The sequence below is a fragment of the Xenopus laevis genome, chromosome 1L (assembly GCF_017654675.1).
Source record: "Xenopus laevis strain J_2021 chromosome 1L, Xenopus_laevis_v10.1, whole genome shotgun sequence".
Lineage (NCBI taxonomy): Eukaryota > Metazoa > Chordata > Amphibia > Anura > Pipidae > Xenopus > Xenopus laevis.
In genome coordinates this window covers 40,327,961-40,347,462 of record NC_054371.1, presented here as the reverse complement: position 1 = coordinate 40,347,462, position 19,502 = coordinate 40,327,961, and the positions used below count along the sequence as shown (strand labels likewise).

Sequence of the window (19,502 nt, the reverse complement as noted above, 5' to 3'; positions counted from 1 at the left end):
GTCTATGCATTTCTATATTGTCCATAAACTGTAGAGATGCTGAATATATAAATGACTTGCAGAGAGAGCTGTTCAGACAAAAGCCTGGTACTAAAAACAAACATACATTGTATAAATACTCATATGAACATGAGTACGTTTACATTGATTTTTTTTTATCTTTAGCGTCCCTTTAATACATAGAACTGATGTATCTGGGATATAGTTTTCTTTGGATCGTGAAAGAATTCTTAGGGCTCGTGTTTTAACCTAAACGGCAAGTCTGTAGTGCTGAATTGTATTGCTGCTTTGTGTTCAAAATGTTTCACATTCACTTATCTTTAATTGGGAGAGAAACCCTTTCAAGTTTTTTAGGTTCATCTCTCGTCACATCTTTATCTTTATGGACTTCACATTGATGGATTGGTATTGAAAACGAATGTGATAGCTGGTTACTCGTGTAGGGTGTTAGTTGAAATATAATTTTTCAGCAGATGATGGAGCTGTCCAGTAAACACATTCAAGGGCCACATTTTAACGTTATAGTGGCGCCAATAAACTGTGTTCATATATTGCCAGCATCACAGTTTCCCGTGCCAGGTGGTTACACTGCTCATAAAAATGTATCTCATCTATCTATATCATCCATCTAATTGGCATGTAAACAGATGCACTCCAAATATGAAAAGTGTATATAGCCCAGGTGCTGTCCTTGTTGAGGATTGTTAGATGGACATTTCCCACTTGATTGTTTTTATCCTGTGATGTTACCGAAGTTGGTTCTTTAGCCTGTAACACTTCCCATACTAAATACAATTAACATTGAATTGGTGAATAGATACTAAAAGGATCTGGGGTGTAGAATTATATAAACTATATGAAACAACACTGAAACACATTAAGGACTTGCTTAGATGTAACTAAACATACATGTTTATTATTAAAGAAAAAGTCATATTTATTAATCAATTATACCTTTAGCCAATTAAAAACACCCTAACCCATAAAAATAAAGATCAAGGGGTCCCTTGTATGTATAATCCCATTTAGGGTAATGCCATACTGGGAGATTCGGGGAGAATCGGCTGCGGCATGGCACTCGCGGCGCTTCATTTTCTGAAGTCACCCGAAGTTTCCTCGTGAAGCAACTTCGGAAAACAAAGCGCGCGAGTGCCATGCCGCAGGCGATTTTTCATTCTAGCAGGCGGAAGACAGGGGGAAGCAGTTCGGGGAGATTAGTCACCCCAAAGAAGAGGCTATTAGTCGCCGGGCGACTAAATCTCCCCGAACCTGCCAGTGTGACCTTACCCTTAGATATAAATTAGTGACTCATTGGGGCAAATTTACTTACCTTCGAAGTTGCACCAGCGTTGGCTTTGCCGCACTTCGCCAAGCGAAGTTTCACCAAGGCGCCGCTAATTCACTAAAATCTGAAGTTGCGCTCAGGAAGGCGAAAGGTAGCGAAGTTGCACTACTGTTAATTCGTCAAGCAAAGCGAAGTTATGCTAGCAATGCCTAATTTGCATACGGCACCAAGTTAAAATACAATGGACATATATGTAGCAGCAAATACATTACACTACACAAGCCTGGGGAAGCTTCATAAAATAAAAGTTATTTTGCCCTATACATGTGCCCACTGTATAGTTTAAGTGCCATATGTTAGGAAATGTAGGGGGGGAAGGAGGGTACCCACAAAAAAATTTACCATCTATTTCAGCCTATCACCCTTAAAAAAGTAAAAGACACCAGCATTTTTTGGGACTTTTTTTGAAGCAAGCCCTATCTACTCTATTGCACTTCGCCTGGTCTGAGGTGGCGGAGGCAAGTCTGGCGCAAGAGGTAACGTTCAGTAAAATCCGCAAGTTTGTGAATTAGCATAGTTACATCGCTTCGCCATAGCGCAACTTCGCTTGGCGTAAGGGTGCGAAGTAGCGCTCGAGTTGGTCCACTTCGCTAGCACCCGTTAGTAAATGACGTCACCCTGGCGAATTTTTGCTAGCTTAAGCCACTACGCCATTTAGTAAATTTGCCCCATAGAATCCACTATTAGTTAGTTAGCAATTAGTTATAAGTTCCCGAAGTCAATACCAGGGGCTATTAGATGTATAGGTCTGACTTCCCATACTAACCCAGTTGTTTATATGTTTCTCTCTAGGAGATTGCCTGCCTTGTCCACGAGTAAGCAAGCAAAAATGTTTGTGTGGAAGAAATGTCGCACAAAGACCATGTGCAAGTCCAACCTGGCAGTGTGAGCAGGTGAGCAACACTGTAGTCCAGAATATTCAACGTTATTTTCAGTAGTCGTAAGATCTCAGTAGTTTTTAAAATGTCTGTAGAACATTATTAGCGAGTGCTTTGATTCGCAGATGTAATTCAGGTTCCCTAATTACGAACACAAAAGGGTAAATAAGTGAAATCCTAAATCTGAAAGAAAGTAAACTATACTATTTGGATTGCATGTTTTGAACTGCCAATTGGGCAATAAAATGTGTTTATGCGTTTTATTTATATAAAGAATTTCTAGAAAGTTAGACCCACAGTACTTATAAAAAAAAAAACCTTGTGGGTTCCTTTCCAAAGGAAATAACTGATTGTCTTCAAACTGTGTTTTAAGGTATAATCCTATTTCTTTGCCAGAATCAAAAATGACACCTGGAAAGAAACATTATCCTTCATCAGGAGTGGTTCACAGAGTTGCCTTCTCTTGTTTGCAATTCATACAAAAAAAAACCACATGTTTTTTTTTCCCTTGGGGGCTTACCTGTGAAATGTGAAAATGTGTTTCAGGTTGAATAATAATCCAACGGACTATTATTGATAGCAGAGCAAGAATAGACACCTTTTACACAGTGATATATGAATAATAGCAACTGGGGTGTGCACATAATGTATAAACAATAGATATTTACATTCTCCACTGTGTTGGATTTGTAGTACAGGTATAGGACCTGTTATCTGGAATGCTCAGGGCCTGGGGTTTTCCTGATATTGGATCTTTTCATAATTCGGATCTTCATACCTCAAGTCTACTAGAAAATCATGTAAACATTATGGGGCAGATTTATCAAAGGTTGAAGTGAATTTTCGAAGTAAAAAACTTTGAATTTCGAAGTAATTTTTGGGTACTTCGACCATCGAATAGTCCAACTTTGAGTCGAAAAAAACTTTAAATTTCGAATATTGAAATTTATTATGTACTGTCTCTTTAAAACTTCGACCATTGGCCACCTAAAAGCTGCCGAAGTGCTGTTTTAGCCTATGGGGGACCTCCTAGAACCTATATGGAGGCAATTGGTGAAGTTTGAGAGATCAAAGTTTTTTGGGGGAAAACTTTGAAACGAAACTTCGACCCCCAAAAACCTTTGACCTCCATTTGGTTGGTCTTTTTGAATTCGAAGTTCTAAGTTTTTTTTAACTTTGACCCTTGATAAATCTACCCCAAAATAAACCCAATGGTTTTGCTTCCAATAAGGATTAATTATATCTTAGTTGGGATCAAGTAGTATGGTACTGTTTTTTATTACAGAGAAAAAGGATATAATTTTTAAAAATGTGGATTATTTGGATAAAATGGAGGGAGACAGCCTTTCCGTAATTCGTAGCTTTCTGGATAACGGGTTTCTGGATAACGGATCCCATAACTGTATGATTAACTTACATTTTTTTCCAGGGAACATACATCACCTCACATTGACACTGCTTGAAATTTGCAAATCACGCAGATTGGCTCCTTGTGGCTGTATGCCTAAGCTTGCAAATGTTGTTACTTTTGTATTGTGATTGTAAACCAATGAAGGATTTTTTAACATAGGTCTGCGGCAAAACCCTGCCATGCGGTAACCACACCTGTGAGAAGATCTGCCATGCTGGCCCATGTGGGCAGTGCCCTCGATCGGGAAATCGCTTGTGCCCATGTGCAAAATCAAGTAAAGTATTCACCAATTCTCATTATTGATTGTATTGCAAACAATGTAATCTACTTTTATCAGCTTCAGTGTTCCACTGTGAACTGTATCAACGTGTATCATTTTGGTTGAATAGAGACACATGAAGTTTTATTGTTAAAGGTGTTGTTCACCTTCCAACATTTTTTTCAGTTCGGTTGCTTTGAGATTCTTCACCAGAAATAAAGACTTTTTCCAATTACTTTCAATCTTCTATCTGTGACCGTTTTTCTAATACTGAAGTGGAAAGTTTAATTTTTGACCTTCTAAGAGCAGAGACATGTGGAGATTCGGGGAGATTTAGTCGCGCAATGACAAAATCGCCTCTTCTTCGGGCGACTTATCTCCCCGAACTGCCTTCCCACCGGCTAGAATCGAAATAACCGGCGGGATGGCACTCGGAGCACTTCGTTTTCCGAAGTCGCCCGAAGTTTCCTCGTGAGGCAATTTCGGGCGACTTCGGAAAACAAAGTGCTCTCAGAGTGCCACCCCGCCGGTGATTTAGATTTTAGCAGGCAGGAAGGCCGTTATACATTACATTTTTGGCTAACTAACTATATTGAAAACATGTTTTATTTTGCACAGCCTTTCTATTTATCCAGTTTTTATTTTATACAGAACAATTCCTTTAATCATGTAAAATACACATTTTACTGATTCCTTAGCCTCTATTAAACAAAAGTTGACACCACGGATAAGATTACTTTATAATGTTTTTATTCTCTCCTTTCAGAGTATACCTTACCTTGTACTGAAGATGTCCCTACATGTGGAGACAGCTGTGACAAACTTCTAGAGTGTGCACTTCATAAATGCTCCCAGAGATGCCACCGAGGTCCCTGTGAGACTTGCAGACAGGTCAGACATGCTCTTAGTTTTATATATATTTAAACTAAAATGCAATAAGGTCCGCACTCTCAGGACTTCTTAAAAGGAAAAAATGATTTATTGTATAAGTTACAGACTGACGTTTTCGGTCCCAGGCCTTTCTCTATATTTATACATGAGCATAATTTATAATGTTAGAACAATCAGAACACAGTGCAGATTAACTAACCAATGGGACATATAGGACATTGTACAGGTATGGGATCCTTTATCTGTAAACCCGTTATCCAGAAAGCCCCAAATTATGGGAAGGCCATCTCCCATAGACTCCATGTTAATCAAATCACATTTTTAAAAATGATTTCCTTTTTCTCTGTAATAATAAAACCGTATCTTGTACGTGATCCCAACTAAGATATAATTAATCCTTATTGGAAACAATACAAGCTTAACAGGTTTATTTAATTTTTAAATGTTTAAATGATTTTTCGGTAGGCTTAAGGTATGGAGATCCAAATTACAGAAAGACCTCTTATCCAGAAAAGCCCAGGTCCCAAGCATTCTGGATAACAGGTCCCATACCTGTACTTGCACTTGGTTTCTCTGGGTCTGTACATTGTTCCTGCACTGTACTCTCTAGTCATGTGGTCGTTAAAATAATGGGCCAGATTCAATTCAGTGAGAAAAAGGTTTATCACTTGAAAAACCATGAATGTGAATTAATTTGAGATTCACTTTGACACTCAATTCAGAAAAACTTATCTCACTGTTTATCATGTGAAAACTATTGAAGTTCATGGGAAAAAACTGGAACTGTTTACCCACTGCACCGAGAGAGTTTCGTGTTCTCATATGGTGTTCTCAGATGAAGCAGTCGTGAAGCTATACAGCTAATTAAAGAAAGACAAACAAGTGAAGCTGAACAGGGCTTTATTTATTTTGCCAACCAATAAGGCTACAGTCACATTGGGCAAGTCTGCTGGCTCCATAATGAGCAATTTGTCACTCTTTATTAAATGCTTAAAGCTCACATGGTGTAGCCATACACTGAACTAAATGTAATCATTTAATTAATAAACTTATTTTGTTTTAACTATGACCAACAAAATATTATTCTGTCCTTGCTTAGTGGAGAGATAGAAGGAGTTTTGCTGAAGACATTTTGCGTTTATTGTAATGGTGACATAGCTAAGTACAGGCATGTTGTCATTCTGATGATTTAAAACCTCAATGAAAATACCCCCTCAAAATTCATATTGATTTGAATGGCAATCATTTCAAATCACAGGTGTACTCACTTATCAGACAATTGACTCTCACATACGAAATTCTTTCCTTCAAGTGGAAACTTCAATCGATTTTGGAAGACTTGAGGTAGGACTACACGGTCGTTTTCGGCTCGACCCGACGCACTGCTTCGAAACGCCGGCATCAAATCGCATGCGACCAAAATAAGGTAAGGGATAGAAATGTCAGATGAAGTTGCAGCGTTGACACCACTGTCTGATGCAGAAGCAGCGTCTGCATCCGACAGTCGTGTCGCGTCGAATCAATGCTGCGACTTCGTCCGACATTTCTATCTCTTACCTTATTTCCGTTGCATGCGATTTTGACGGCAGCGTTTTGTCGCATCGCACCAAAGACGTCTGTGTAGTCCTACCCTAATAAGTGACAGTCCTAGAGATGCTTTCATATGCTTAGCAAGCAATTCTGAGCTGGTTAATCAGCCATTTGACACCCAGTAATGCCCAGAAATTCCATCGACCTAAAAGTCTGTTCTTGTCTGAACCACCACATGAGTTTGGCCCCAGCTCTGTTTTCCACTTTTCTCACTGATTAAATTCATAGGTCGGTAGAACCCGACTGCCTTTTAAAGCAGTGATTTAATAATGGCTGCACATGCAAAACACATGCAGGACATTTTTTTGGGGTTATGCTCCATCATTTGGCTGACAAACCCATTAAATGCAGAATAAGCTGGCTTTAATTATACAGGCTTTAACAAAAAATAAGCATTTGCAATGGAGTAGCTATGTCTGACAAATTATCTTTTTCAAGGTCAATATGACCTAAATATGCCTTTCTTATCTTAATGGATATCATTTTCACAGTTATGGGGATTTAATCTTGCCTTTGTTTTGGAGACCTCACTTGATCTAAAGAGCCTGGATGATTTAACTTTTTACTTAAGAGTTACTCATTGCCTCTAATGTATTTTCAAAAGGTGCATGAACTGGAAAAATATGCCCTTGGGTTAAAGAGATTTAAAGGGATTGTTCACCTGCCAATCACTTTTTCAGTTCAGTTGTTTTCAGATTGTTCTCCGGAAACAGACGTCTTTCAATTTTTTACAGTTTTTCCAAAATCTAAGTTTAAAGGGCATGTAAAGGCAAAAACCCCATTTTTACTATCTTTAATGAAAAAGAAACCTATATCCAATATACTTTAATTAAAAAATGTGTACCGTTTTAATAAGAAACCTGGCTGTATGCTGTGAAATTCTCCCTTCATTTACTGCTCCCTAACTGCTCTGCAGGGAAACAATCATACTTTCGAACAGCAGGGGGAGCCCCTGCCTTACTTCCCAGCTGTGCAGAACTCAAGCAGCTTTGTTTCCCTTTAGAGTAGTCAGCGACTTTGTAAAGCTTTATATTTGATTTTATTTTTGCCTTTACATCCACTTTACTGTTTCCAACTGCAGGGACAAAGACCACTGAGCCAAATTTAAACAGAAAAACTGGGATTCTCATTGAAGGATTATTTTGCTGCAGCCACTGGTTCTGCAGAGTTGGAGAAAGTTTTTATTAAACAATACAAAAACTATAAAATCCTCATTAGATTACACATGACCCAGTGCAGTCTGCCTATTCTGATTATTAATCAGTCTTGCTGTATCGGCTTCTGGCAGATATTATTTGACTTGTCCTGTTTTGATCATGTATGACGATCCCTAAGCAGCCCAGACCACACTGAGCATGTGCACAGTCTTGGTCTTGAAAAGTTACAAGATGTTGACTCCCTGTGGCCAACTTTGGAAGCATAAATCATTTGTTTGATTAGGCTTGTGGTGCAGTAAGTTCATGTTTATGTTTAGTATACAAAATACAGTATTTCTAGCCTTATTCTATTTTAGACTTTAATTCCTCTTTAAAGTTCAATGTTCTTGGCTCTGGTGTTTGAGTCTGGCAGCCCAGTAATTCAGGTGCAGATTCCAAACTGTTACAATTTAGCAACATTTAGTTGATGCTGTAAATTTCTCAGTAGCATCTCTAGTTTTTGCAACTATTCTATCAATTCTAACAGGTGCCTTTAACAGAACTCAGGGATTCTGCTCAAAAGGGAGAAAGATAAGAAATGTATCAACTAAATGTATCAATTTAGAACAGTTAGAAGGTTGGCGACCCCACCCCTTTCCCAGAGCAGCTTTAGAAATGTGAAAAATTTGACTTCAACTTCATTTGAAGAACAGTCACACATAGAAAATAGAAAGTAATCTGAAAAAGTCTTTACTTTTGCTGAACTATCTAAAACCAACTGAACTAAAAAAAAGTGTTGGAAGGTTAACAACCCCTTTAAAGGGCATTATCCTAACACAGATTAGACACATCGCTAGATGCAAAATTGGGCTAACAAATGTAATGGCAGAGACACATGCGAAGATTCGGGGAGATTTAGTCGCCTGGTGACAAATCGCCTCTTCTTCGGACGACTAATCTCCCCAAAAAGCCTTCCCGCAAGCTAGAATCAAAATCGCCGGCGGGATGGCACTCGGAGCACTTCGTTTTCCATAGTTGCCCGAAGTTTCCTCGTATCCCTGAATATACGCGTGTGTCTCTGCCCTTAAAGGTACCTTACTTTCTCTCGCAAATCACTTCAGTTGTATGAATGTGTCATTCAGACTATGGTGTTCACAGATCCTATCTGAAAAACTGCAAGGGTTTGAACACAATTAATTAGTTGAGTGACTAAAATAAAAAGCTCTTTAAAAATAAACATCTTTACTAACTCCAGTTTTATATAGCTTGCATACAAATTAAATGATAAATGAAAATGGTGAAATTTAGGGGCGATAAAATCCATTTAACTATTTTCATATGTATTATTTTCATTTTAAGGAGGTTGAAAAGCAGTGTCGATGTGGAAAGCATACAAAACGCATGCCTTGTCACAAGCCATATCTGTGCGAAACGAAGTGCGCAAAAGTTCGGGACTGCCAGAGACACCAATGCAAGAGAAAGGTATGTGATGTACCTGGCCAGAAAGAGGCAGGAAAGAAGCTAACATTACTACTTAATGATACAGGTTGGCAGATTTGCTAGAACTGAATTTGGGAATCCCAGACTCCTAGCAGTTTGAATCTTCTTGCTTGTGTTGGAGCTCAGCAGCAGTACTGAGCTCTAACGCCTCCTGAATTGTTAAAAATGCTAATTGAATCAGGGGATAAAGATTTCAGACGAAGGGTTCCACCACGGAAAAAGAGTTTGTAGATCTAAAGATCCCCAATATTTTTACTGAAGATGACCCATTGCACATTTATAAATCATACCTTTTAGCATTGTTCCAGGGAGGAAAATCTGTATCTCCATTTATTGAGTGTGACCTTCAGAAGGGGTAGTGCAAGTCATTAAAGGGGAACTCTGGCTTCCAAAGCAAAATTTGATAAAGACATTATACAGAAACCCCTAATATATCCATCACAGTTACCGGTTTCTTCAAGAATTGTGGAGTTTGGAGGATGCAGCTTAAGGACAGCTGGCTGTTGATACAAAGTAACAGTGGTCAGCCAGCTCAGCTAAGTAGTCAGAAAGATCAGCAGAAGAGCAGGGGGCTAGGCTTAGGGAACTGTCAGAACCCATTAAAAATCATGAAAAGTCTGCATATTTTTTAATTGATGTATATTGTAAAGTTGCTTGAAATTATTTTTACTTTACAAAAAGTTTAAATTATGTTTTTGTGGCGTTCCCATTCAATCATTTTATTGTATATTTCTTCCTTGTTTACAGTGTAACTCTCCAAATGGTAGTTCTTTATTAAAAGGTTTTCTGCAGAAACTTTTTTTCCCTTTGTTGCTTGGAGAGGACCCCTTGTGAGATAGGACCGCATTGTGCAGCTTAGTGGCATGTCTGGCCCTGACCTCCTTTTTGTTGTATATTTAAAACTCCCCATTTTCCTGGTTTAATTGGTTGATTTACAATGTCTAGTGTGACATGTTGAAAAGTGTTCAGTCTGCAGTTCTGGAATTCATTTAGCACTAAGTATGAGCTATGGACACTAGCTATGGAATCCACCCCTACTTTTCATATGAGGCTATTCTAAAAAAAAAAAAATTATAGCACATGGAACTGTTTTTCTGTGACTGTCAAGATGATTCCATAAGCATATGACCATTGTTTTCTTTAGCCTAATTTCACACAGTCTGGGCAAGCACTTAACTTAGCCAACTTTTCTTATGGTTCAATTGCCATGAAATTGATAGAAATGGTGTCTCAAGTTCCCTTGAACATGTATAACCTTTGCAAGTTTAACATTGTGCCACAGGATGGCTAATCAGTTTGCTCTTTTGAAAAAAGGATTTCAGCTGATGCATTTTGAAAAAAAACATGTTTTCCCATGGCAGTATCCTTATCATACAATAGCTATTTATATTGTAATGGTAAATAGTCACTTTCTCAGTTGAAAAAAAACCATGGAAGAATATGAAAAAACATTGGTTAAAGGATGTTTAAGCTACAACTGTTCACTCCAAGAAAGCTAGATCTAGAGTATGTTTTTGACAAGTTTGTTTTAAAATAAGAAGTTTAATACAGATAGATGTAAAGAACATTATTCTGTCATGTATTTTCATTGCTGATTGCATACAATTTATATATAAATACATATTATATATTTTGGAATATGTTAGATATCCTCAACCTGATTTATATTATATATGATCTGCCCTGATAAGCTGCTTAAGTGCAAGGGATACCTTCAATTTTGGACAGTGATGTGGTTTATTAACGCCAGAAGGGGGGTAGGTTATGGGTTAGTATGTTTTTCTTGTTTAGAAACAATAAATAAACAATAAATAACCTTTCTTTTTCCCTGTTGTAGTGCTGTTCTGGAAACTGTCCTGGATGTGACCAGCAATGCGGGCGTTCTCTAGGTTGTCGGAATCACAAGTGCCCCTCTGTTTGTCACAGAGGTAAGTCGAGCTTTGTGTAATAAAATTAGCGTAGAAAGTAATTCTGTCATGGTTTTTATGAGTTAGTTTTTATTTCTAAATTACACGGTTTACACTGCAAATAATTTACTCTACAATATCAAATTTCATTCCTGAACCAGCAAGTGTATTTTGTTTTAGTTGTAATATTGGTGTGTAGGCAGCCATCTCAGATCATTTTGCCTGGTCATGTGCTTTCAGAAAGAGCCAGCACTTTAGGATGGAACTGCTTTCTGGCAGGCTGTTGTTTCTCCTACTCAATGTAACTGAGTGTGTCACAGTGGGACCTGGATTTTACTATTGAGTGCTTTTCTAAGATCTACCGGGGTGGCTGTTATCTTGTGTTAGGGAGCTGCTATCTGGTTACCTTCCCATTGTTCTGTTGTTAGGCTGCTGCGAGGGAAAGGGAGGGGGTGATATCACTCCAACTGAACTTTATCAGAGCACAAGTTACATGACTGGGGGTAGCTGGAAAACTGACAATATGTCCAGCCCCATGTCAGATTTCAAAATTAAATATAAAAAAATCTGTTTGCTCTTTTGAGAAACGTATTTCAGTGCAGAATTCTGCCGGAGCAGCACTATTAACTGATGTGTTCTAAGGAACTTAATTAGGCCGACTAAGAATTTTTTTATGTTTATTTTAAGGCTGTTGACCCTATTTTTACCTGTGTTTGTCACGTTAACGTTGCTGTGGGTTTCCGCTTTACTGTACAGAAAGAAAAATGTGCTGCAGCCAATGTTTTATGGTGATAATAAGAAAAATGTATTTCTCCTTAAATCTTTGAAGTTTATAATAACACAGCGACCTAATTTATGGCTCTGCCTCTCCTAATGATTTGAAAGGTTATGATGAACACTGATATCCTTTATGAACCTTGCTGCGATGCTAGGCTTTCATTAGCATTTCAGACTTGATAACATACAGAATGGGATCTTTTTATAAATGTCACAAGACTGGAAACACAAATGGCTTTAGTTCTCTCCTAAAATGTCTCAATGTTTTTGATACTTATCTAAAATTATGTAACTGACATTTTGCCTGTCTAATACAGTTACATAAATTGATCTAATGCTGTCACATGAAATGATCGGTATAATTGAGCTGGATTATAATTCAGACACTGATTCGAGTGTTTGTGCCACCAATGTTGGATTTGCACATAAGGCATGGGGACGTGAATGTTGTATATACATGTAAACCAAGAAGAAACATGGAAGTGAAGGTTTAGAGGGGAATATTTGGCAGACACTTAGGGGCACATTTACTTAGTTCGAGTGAAGGAATAGAAAAAAAAAATTCAAATTTCAAATGATTTTTTTGGCTACTTCGACCATCGAAATGGCTCCTTCGACCTTCGACTACGACTTCGAATCTAACGATTCGAACTAAAAATCGTTCGACTATTCGAAGGTCTTTCTAAATTTTCTGGTCGAAGAAAAATCTTTCGATCGATGGATTAAAATCCTTCGAATCGTTCGATTCGCAGGATTTTTCGTTTGACCGAACAAATTGCGGTAAATCATTCAACTTCGATATTCGAAGTCGAAGGATTTAACTTCGACAGTCGAATATCGAGGGTTAATTAACTCTCGATATTCGACCCTAAGTAAATGTGCCCCTATGATGCACATTTATCAAAGATCAATTTTAAATTCATGTGAATTATTTTTAACTCTGAAAAAATCGAATATACTCGAAATTCGATTGGGGGGTTAATTAATTAAAAAAAAAAAAAATCTAATCTAAAACTCAAAAGAATATTACCGACCCAAAAATAGAATTTGAATTGAATTTGACTAAACTCAGAAAAAAACTTGAATGTCAGGAAGGCTACTAACATTTTGAAATTGGTCCCTGGACCTCTCCCATTGACTTATACATGAACTCGGCAGGTTTTAGGTGGCGAATAGTCAAATTTTAAAGGGTTTGATAAATCTCAAAATTCGAATTAAAACTCAAATTGAGTTTGGATTATTCACAATTTTAATTTGAGAGGTTTGACCATAAAACAAATTCGAAAATTCAAATTTGAATTCAAATTTTCAATTTGACCCTTAATAAATCTACCCCTAACAGTGAGGGAAACATTTCTCTTCTGCTCCAAGGGTGCAGATACAAAAATTAGACATGAGAACAAGCAACTGCACTGGGGCCTGCCAGTGTAGCAGACCCAATGCATCTCCATTGATTTTTTAATGTAAATCTTTCCCAGCATCCTTAGGCGCTCTCAAAATATCATGTGTAAGCCAGTAACTCCTAGTTGTGCCGTCGCAAAAGCCTTACACAAAACGTACAAATACGATAATTAACTAACTGACTGTTGCCCAGTTTGTTATGTGTATCTCCGGCTGCCTGCACCCATTATGATAAAACACTGCAAACATTTCAGTCTTGTTATTACTGCTCTTCTGCTGGCCATCAGTACTCTGGAGACTAGGGTCAGGTTTCAAAATAACAGCACAGTCATTCCGCATTGGGTTTCAAATGTAAATGGTATAAGAAGAAGCAATATTGGGCTGGTTGCTTTTAGTGGCCCTGTGCCACTGTGCATAAATACATACATCTCTACTGATGCAAACAGGTTGTACTTCCTATTTTTGTTCTTCCATTTACGCTTAATAAAAATTGTTTCTGTTTCAATAGGCAGCTGCTACCCTTGCCCAGAGACCATTGATGTGAAGTGTAATTGTAGTAAAACTGTGCTGAAGGTTCCTTGTGGAAGAGAACGTACAACCAAGCCACCGAAGTGCAAGGAGGTTTGCAGGTTAGTGTTGCCTACGAGCTAGAGTCCTGCAGCGAGTCGGGTACCCGCGGGTTACCCACAAAAACCTGCAGTACCCTGCGGGCAGAAGTTCGGGGGCGGGTATAGACGCGGGTCGGGCCGCGGGTCTTCTCAATTCCGATTTTTACTTCTTTTTTCTGATCATGCCTACTTCCGATGATGTCACTTCCGGGTTTACAATAACAGCACTTCCTGATTTTTGATGGTGAGCGGGTCTGGGTTGCGGATAAGGTACTTGCGGGTCGGGTAGTGGGTCCAAGCGGGTAAGAATGCGGGTTCGAGTTGCGGATTGCAGGTTGCGGTTACGGGTTCCAAAAAATGGACCCGCGCAGGACTCTACTACGAGCTCTAAAAGCATAGGAGATAGTAAATTATAGAAAATAATTTGCCTCATTTTTTATTTTTTATTTTATTCACTATTAGTACATACAAAGATCGAGCAGATATTTGTGGGACAGGTTTAAAAATCCAATACTGTTGATCTTGCAGTATAATTCAATTGTTGCCCTGATTTGCCTCCCCCACTCTGCTTGTGTTGGTGGTCAAGCAAAGAGGTGCCTTGTCACACAAAAATTTGGCACAGTTAGGCTGTTGTCACTAAATTACACCTAGATTTCTTAAGCTTTTTAGGTCTCCGCAGCTTTGACACTGTAACCCTCGTCTCTGCTTCCTCCAGGCTGTTAGATACAGTACATTGAAGTTGTTATTCACTGCATCTGTTCATGGCTTTGTTCTGACAGACTAGATACATTGCTGTTTTCCATTAGCAAATCAAAACCTCATGTCAGTCACAGCAGAATACCTCCCACAGGTAATGTTTTGGGGAAAAAAAAGAAATGATACACCTGCAGGCTGCGGTGCCAGGTTTAAGGAAGCTGAGATATATAAATTCACAACTTTGTTAAGGGTTGACCATCTTAGTGTTTGGCCAAAGACACAGCTACTGAGACCACTCATTTGAAAGCTAGGTAAATTATGTCTATGAAGATTCTTATTTGTCCAGATTATTATATAGTATATATGTGATTACAATAAAGGCTACCTTATCATTTAAGAAAGAGATTTAGCTTAAAGTGGTATACAGTTATATGTTAGATATAGTATATATGTGTGATTACAATAAAGGCTACCTAATCAGGATAAATAACCCCCTTTCTTCTCAAGGGTTTAAATGCCGGGGGAATTCCCTACCACTTCAGTCGAACTGAAGAAGCCACTCGGATGAGTGGTGAAACGTTTTCAAGAAAAACTCTTAGGGGCAGATTTACATATGGTCGAATATCGAGGGTTAATTAACCCTCGATATTCGACTGCCGAAGGTAAATCCTCCGAATATCGAAGTCGAAGGATTTACCGCAATTAGTTTGATTGAAGGATTGAATGAAAAATTATTATTATCGAACGATTCAAAGGATTTTAATCAATCGCTCGAACGATTTTTCTATGACCAAAAAAACCTTACAAAGCCTATGGGGACCTTCCCCATAGACTCACATTGAAGTTCGGTAAGTTTTAGGTGGCGAAGAAGTGGGTCGAAGTTTTTTTTTAAAGAGACAGTACTTCAACTATCGAATGGTCGAATATTCAAACGATTTTTAGTTCGAATCTTTCGTTTCGAAGTCGATCTCGTAGTCGAAGTAGCCAATTTGATGGTCAAAGTAGCCAAAAAAACATTCGAAATTTGAAGTTTTTTTTATTCTATTCCTTCACTCGAGCTAAGTAAATGTGCCCCCTAATATCCAGTTATGTTTGACTTAATTCTACTAGATAATAAGTAAATTGTCAATAATCCATTACTGAAATTGTACTCCATACTTTAAAAATAACATATGTATGAAGTTAATTATTTGTTATGACTAAATCAGGGACAAGCCCAGTGTATTTTTAAAATTTCTGCTAAAAAAACCAAAAAAAAACCCCCAATATAAACTCTGCTTGTACCTTGCAGAATTTCTGTTTAGGAAACCTGTATCAGCAGCTGGAGAAGAACTTATATTTGCTGGTTGTGATTTTGATTTTCTGTTTAATCCTGTTTTGATCTTTAGTTGCCCATCTACTTGCCACCATGAGGCCAGAGAGCGACACAGATGTCACTTTGGGCCTTGTCCACCTTGTCGGCAGACTTGCAAGAAAATCCTGAACAGGTGCAGCCATTTGTGTCCTGTCCCTTGCCACGATGAAGCACTTGTCAAGCAGAAAGGCCTGGTAAGGTGCAAATTTGCATCTTTTTTTGCATAGCTAATGCAGCAGTTGCATGGTTGTTCACAGATTTGGTAAAGTTGTGGCTAACATTTTCAGTAGGGATGCACCGAATCCAGGATTCGGTTCGAGATTCAGCCAGGATTCGGCCTTTTTCAGCAGGATTCTGATTCAGCCGAATCCATCTGCACAGCTGAATCGAATCCTAATTTGCATATGCAAATTGGGGGCAGGGAGGGGAATCCCAAAACAAAGAAGTAAAAAATGTTTTCCCATTCCTAATTTACAATGCAAATAAGGATTTGGTTCGGTATTCGGCCGAATCTTTCGTGAAGGATTGGGGGATTCGGCCAAATCCAAAATAGTGCATCCATAATTTTCAGCACGCATCCTCTGCTGTGTTTGCTGTAACATTAGGGGATTATTTACTTAAATCCGAATTTATTGCTTTTTTTGAAAGCCTGACCTTGCGATTTTAACTTATTTATTAATAAAAATAACGTGAAAAATTGGGGTCGGGAAAAAACTCTATAAAATCAAGCAAAAACTGAAATCGTATTCTTTTTTCGGACTTTATTTCTAAATCGCTTGATTTTCACGGATTATCACCCAAAACCCCCAAATTCTTTGGGTTATCGGGCTAAACCCAGCTCAGACCACAATATCTTCAAATTGGAATAGGAACATCTGCCATTGACTTATACATGACCTCGACATGTTTGAGATTCTGTGTTTTCGATTCAGCCTTTTTGCAGCATCGGGGTATAATAAATCTTGAAAAGGTTTTTTTTCGACACGAAAAATCGAGTTTTAGCCCCAAAAAGCCAGACCAGAAACAATCGAGTCTTAGTTAATAACCCTCTTAGTGAAAATATATGTTAGTGCATATATATTTGTTTAATAATTGAGGCCGATATGCTACTTATAAATTCCTTGTTGATATGATCTTATATTGTTATTGAAATATAGTAAGTACTTGGAGACATTTGATTTTTATTCAAACCTTGTGAAGTAATGGCAGCGTTACAGGAATCACACTTTTTATGAATCAAAAATATGTAAAAAAATGCTTTTGTTTTGATAATGGGTTCTCAGGTTTCAGTTGCCGTTAATCATTTTGTCAGCCTCAGGGCTTGTAAACTGATGATGGATATTAGTCCCATGCACTGCTTTAAAACGTATATATTTCAAATAAGATGTACTGAAAGAGCCCATTCACTTAGTTTCAGTCTCACAGTTGGACAGTATACACATCTCATTTTTTACTATGCTGACACTGAATTCTTTTGTCTTTGGTTAGCCACAGCCAGCAGGTCCTTGGGAGCAACCTAGCGAGCCAACCTTCATTCAGACAGCCCTACCCTGTCCACCTTGCCAAGTACCCATTCCAACGTGAGTATACAGAATATATATCTATTCGGCTATGGCCACGCAGGGCAGAAATCAACAGGTCTATTTCAGCCCCTCGCCGCAGGCAGTACCTCTCCTTCTTTTGAGTCCGGAACCCTTGTGTTGGATCCAGTGCGAACACACTTGGCGCATTTAGTCGCAAAATGCAGTCTTACATTTCTTCTCTGAAATCTGACGAGTGTATCTGTTCCTGAGCCGACGCATGGGTTCTGAACATGAAAGAAGAAGAGGATATTGCTCCCAGTGAGGGGCTGAAATCAGTCTGCTGGCTGTTTTCAGCCACTTCTGGCCCTAGCTTTAAGGTATGACACAGATATAGACTTACGGTAAATTTGTATTGTTTGGTGCTTCAAGGGATTGTTAACCTTTGAGTTAACTTAGTATGATGTAGAAAGTGATATTCTGAGACAATTTGCAGTTGGTTTTCATTTTTTTATTATTTGTGGTTTTTGAGTTATTTAGCTTTTTATACAGCTGCTCTCCAGGTTGCAGTTTCAGCAATTTGGTTGCTAGGGTCCAAATTGCCCTAGCAACCATGCCCTGATTTGAATAAGAGACTGTAATATGAATAGGTGAGAGCCTGAACAGAAAGATGAGTAATAAAAAGTATGTAGCCTTACAGAGCATTTGTTTTTAGAAGGGGTCAGTTACCCCCATTTGAAAGCTGGAAAGAGTCAAAAGAAGGCAAATAATGCAAAAACTATAAAAAAAAAATAAAATATAAAAATAATAATAATGAAGGCCAATTGAAAACTTGCTCGGTCTTTCTAGAACATACTAGTGAGGTTATTTATAAAGGTCCGTATTTCTAACATAAAAATCCGAACTCTGACTGCCCAAATGGACCTTATTTATCATTAAAAAAGTCCGAAAAAATTGGGTTGGGAAAAAATACAAAAACTTTGTAGCTTTGCCCGAAAAGTACAAATTTTTCGTAGTTTTCCGCAAATACTATGAATTTTTCTTAGTTTTCTGACTTTTTGGTCCAAAATTTTGGAAATTATTGGATATCAGTACGGACAGCAGCGCAGACACTGGGACCTTCCCCATTAACTTATACAGGACCTTGAAGCTTTGAGGTTTTTTTCGGAGTCGAACTTTAAAGACCATCAGACTTTTATGAATTCCGAAAAAAAAAAATTTTTAGTCTGAAAACCACAAATTATTTGAATTTCGAATTTATGGAGCATAATAAATAACCCCCTAAAAGTTAACGTAAAGGTGAACCACCCCTCCTTAAACACAATCTAATGGAGAGGCAACTGATCTATAGGTGTCAGAATGCTGGAAATCTAACACAATTTGTTTGTGTGAGCCAGGCCTTTGAAACTATTATATTGGTTTGTTGTGCCGTTTGTGTCCCACCTCATATAGTGGCCATGGTTTGTATAAAGCTGTCCTGTTATATAATTCCTGCCTGTTGGAGTATTCCACCCCTTGTAGTTCAGACAGCCTTGGCATGAAGTCTACCTTGTCCCTGTTGTACTTTACATTATCGCTAGAAGAATACTCTCATTTTCACATGTTCAGTCCATTACAGCTGCATTTGGGAATTGCCTTTAATATGCTCAGGCTCACGTTACCCTAATATCCTTTCCGTGGTTTTATTGCTTCCTACCAAGAAGGATGTTTTATGATGATGAGATGTCTGGTCGTGTTTGTGTGACAGGTGAAACATGACTCCAGTCTGCTCATGCCGAGTGCCTGCTGAAAAAGGCTCCAGATGCAGTCTGCCCCTCCATTTATTAATCTCATTATTGCTTACTAAATCTGATAAATGTGCAGGTCTCAGACAAGTCGAATATAAATTACACATGGTATGTTTTCTCTATCATACCGATACTTAAAAATCTGCCTGTGCTTTGTTTTTGCCTCTGTCTGTTCGGTTAAGCAAATATTGTTCTGGATTCCTTTTCTCCCAGCATGCCGTTGCTTACAGCCACCCACAACTGAGTGACTTCTGTGACCGATGGGGAAGAGTGGGGCAGGGAGGATTGTCTGGGCAATCTAAATCTGAACATAAGGGGCTTTAAAGGAGAAGGAAAAGCTACGGAGGCATTTTATTGCCAATAGATTAGCTGCAATAGTGCTAGCTAGAATGTTATATTTATTCTGTAGAATGTTTACCATACCGGAGTAAAAAGCTCTAGA

The 19,502-nt window shown here is 38.3% G+C and overlaps 1 protein-coding gene across 1 annotated transcript in view; it reads left to right on the top strand.

Annotated features, from left to right (window-relative positions):
- Positions 1-19,502, top strand: part of nfxl1.L (nuclear transcription factor, X-box binding like 1 L homeolog) — a 54,772-nt gene that overhangs the window by 13,617 nt on the left and 21,653 nt on the right. The window contains 8 exon segments of the mRNA NM_001096972.1: positions 2,138-2,238; positions 3,794-3,908; positions 4,660-4,784; positions 8,870-8,992; positions 10,848-10,938; positions 13,604-13,724; positions 15,788-15,947; positions 17,242-17,333. Coding sequence (NP_001090441.1) covers positions 2,138-2,238; positions 3,794-3,908; positions 4,660-4,784; positions 8,870-8,992; positions 10,848-10,938; positions 13,604-13,724; positions 15,788-15,947; positions 17,242-17,333 — 928 coding nt within the window.